Raw genomic sequence first — 2289 nt, forward strand, 5'->3', positions numbered from 1 at the left:
CAAGTAGGGTACAGGAAAAAGGAGAACTTCATATCATCTCAAGGGACAAAAGGGTTTCACTCTCGCTCACCGTAATAAGAAGCCAAATGAAAGTTTTCAACTTTTAATGATATGATGGTGTTCATATAAATTAAGGTAAGGTCACATGTGACAAATGTCGTTTGTTAAGACTTGAGAAATATTCAAACATACTCGCTCCATTCGTGCATATGGAAAAGAGACCTAAATACATTAAAGAGGTTAACGTTTCGAGGACAAACTGTCGTGTTTATTAAAGAAAATCCTCCAAGTCATCTCTTACTCCTAGAGACTACATAACACTTACGTGTGTAGACTTCTTCTTTAACCCGCTTTTAAGCTTCCTTAGGAAAATTAAATTAAGTGTAGGAGTGAGTCTGAGTGTATAAAGGATTCCAGAGAAGATGACTAGCTTTCATATATATACAATATTTAAAGAGGGTTTTCAGCTAAATACAAACATATGTATAGCTGGCAAACCAAAAGAGGATGTGTTCAGGAGGACTCGAGAATGACTTATCTGGATTATTTATGTTTTGCAGTGGCTCTGCCAGGATATGAGAGTCATGAAAAATATGAAATTTATGCTGCTGTTATACTACCCCGGCGATTTATTATTTTGGCCTTAGTCGGATGGGCTATAAAAAGAATTTCTTCGTGCGGTTTGTTGCTATGTACAGCAATCTTCCGCACGTCCTTGGTCCTTGTTCCTTGTAGTGAATGTAGTTGAGGAGCTTGTATAGTTATTTTTGGTATTATGTTTTTTTTTGGGAGAAGGAAACATATTTTTGGTGCGATAATGTGTGTCATGGTATTTAATTACTTTCCAACGACCGACGCGACATCTGGAATTACCCTTTGGAATAAAAAAAATGCATTCGTTAAGAAAATTGGTAAGCGATTTTGTACAGATGGTGCATTATGGCCAATCTGGTTGCAAGCGATAATGGACTTTGCCCAAGTGCATATAAGTTTATTACGTCTTTAAAGGGTCTTTCAGGAGTTAATGCCGGTGTTACACAGTTTTTGAATTACCTTGCACCTGTATTATCGCCTGCTCTGAGCAATAAACCTTTCACTTGCAAGAAGAATTAAATAATCAAAAACAAGCTTTTAGTATTTTTGTTCGTATCAAATATTATTCATTTATTTCCGTTATCATCACATCATTAACATCCTTACAGGATCAAAGGAGCTGAAGCGTAACTGAAAGGAGACGCGTATCCGTATGCAGAAGCATATCCGAAGGGAGCAGCAGCCAATGGAGCTGAGTAAGCCAATGGACTAGCGAAAGGTGAGGCTACATACTTGGCTGCCAATGGAGCAGCAGCTAATGGAGCAGCAACGGGAGCAGCAACGAATTTGGCAACTGGAGCGGCAGCATAAACTGGAGCGGTGGCGATTCCATTGTAGTTCCTTGCGATCACTTGGCTACTAGTGGCAGTGACAACTCCTGGAGCAGCAGCAACCAATGGAGCAGAGTATGCAAATGGTGAAGCAAGAAGTCCTGGAGCAGGCTTGGCTACAGCACAGGCAATCACAGCGAAGATGACGACGGTCTATACAAGTAAGAAATTAAACATTTTTTAACATCGAACAGTTACTTTGAAATTTTTGTAGAGTTTTTATAGAACTTACGTATTTGAACATATTGATTGATTTAGGCTTGTTTTTCTTTGGGACTGAAATGCTCCAAAAGGTGGCAAAGTGTGTTATGATTTCAATGCTCCAATTCAGCCCATTTTATATCTTCGATTTGTATGGGCTGGGTACTGAACTGCTATTGTCATATTCATTACTCATTCAATGGAACGAAGTAGGCAGGTTATTGCTTTCAGTTGTAATAAATTTCCGATTATAAATTCAAAACATGAATCTCTTTTACGGCACACGCGTTTTTCATATGAACGTTTGTTAAGAAATTATTTTGGATTTTTTTTAATGGGTGTTGTTGTTTGCCGAAATAATGTTTGGCCTTGACCTTTTCTTTTGGGTTTTGGTTTGGGTGTATTGCACCACCTCAAAAATGCGTATTGTTTGTCTTTAGTTTTTGTGAATTATTTTTGACCGTGAATTAAATACAAAATCAAAAACGAAATGCAGGACTGAGTATCGTGTACATAACGGTTTTTTACAGTTTTTAATGGGAATTCCGAAGTAACATATATAAAAATAAATATAAATTGTCCCGCTGTTGTAGAAAAGTAAAACATGTGAAAAACCATGCATCATGTGATTTCAGATTTAGATCCAAAACAAGAATATTAATTT

At 37.3% G+C, this 2289-nt stretch overlaps 1 protein-coding gene across 1 annotated transcript; it reads right to left on the reverse strand.

Annotated features, from left to right (window-relative positions):
- Positions 1-1135: 1135 nt before the first annotated feature.
- On the reverse strand, positions 1136-1795 carry LOC129946874 (cuticle protein 16.5-like). Its single transcript, XM_056057240.1, has 2 exons — positions 1657-1795; positions 1136-1577 (listed from the first exon to the last, which is right to left on the reverse strand). Exons 1-2 carry the CDS (start codon positions 1666-1668, stop codon positions 1197-1199), a joined length of 393 nt encoding a protein of 130 aa, XP_055913215.1. The 5' UTR covers positions 1669-1795; the 3' UTR covers positions 1136-1196.
- Positions 1796-2289: the final 494 nt, after the last annotated feature.

Source organism: Eupeodes corollae, chromosome 2, assembly GCF_945859685.1.
Source record: "Eupeodes corollae chromosome 2, idEupCoro1.1, whole genome shotgun sequence".
NCBI classification, from domain to species: domain Eukaryota; kingdom Metazoa; phylum Arthropoda; class Insecta; order Diptera; family Syrphidae; genus Eupeodes; species Eupeodes corollae.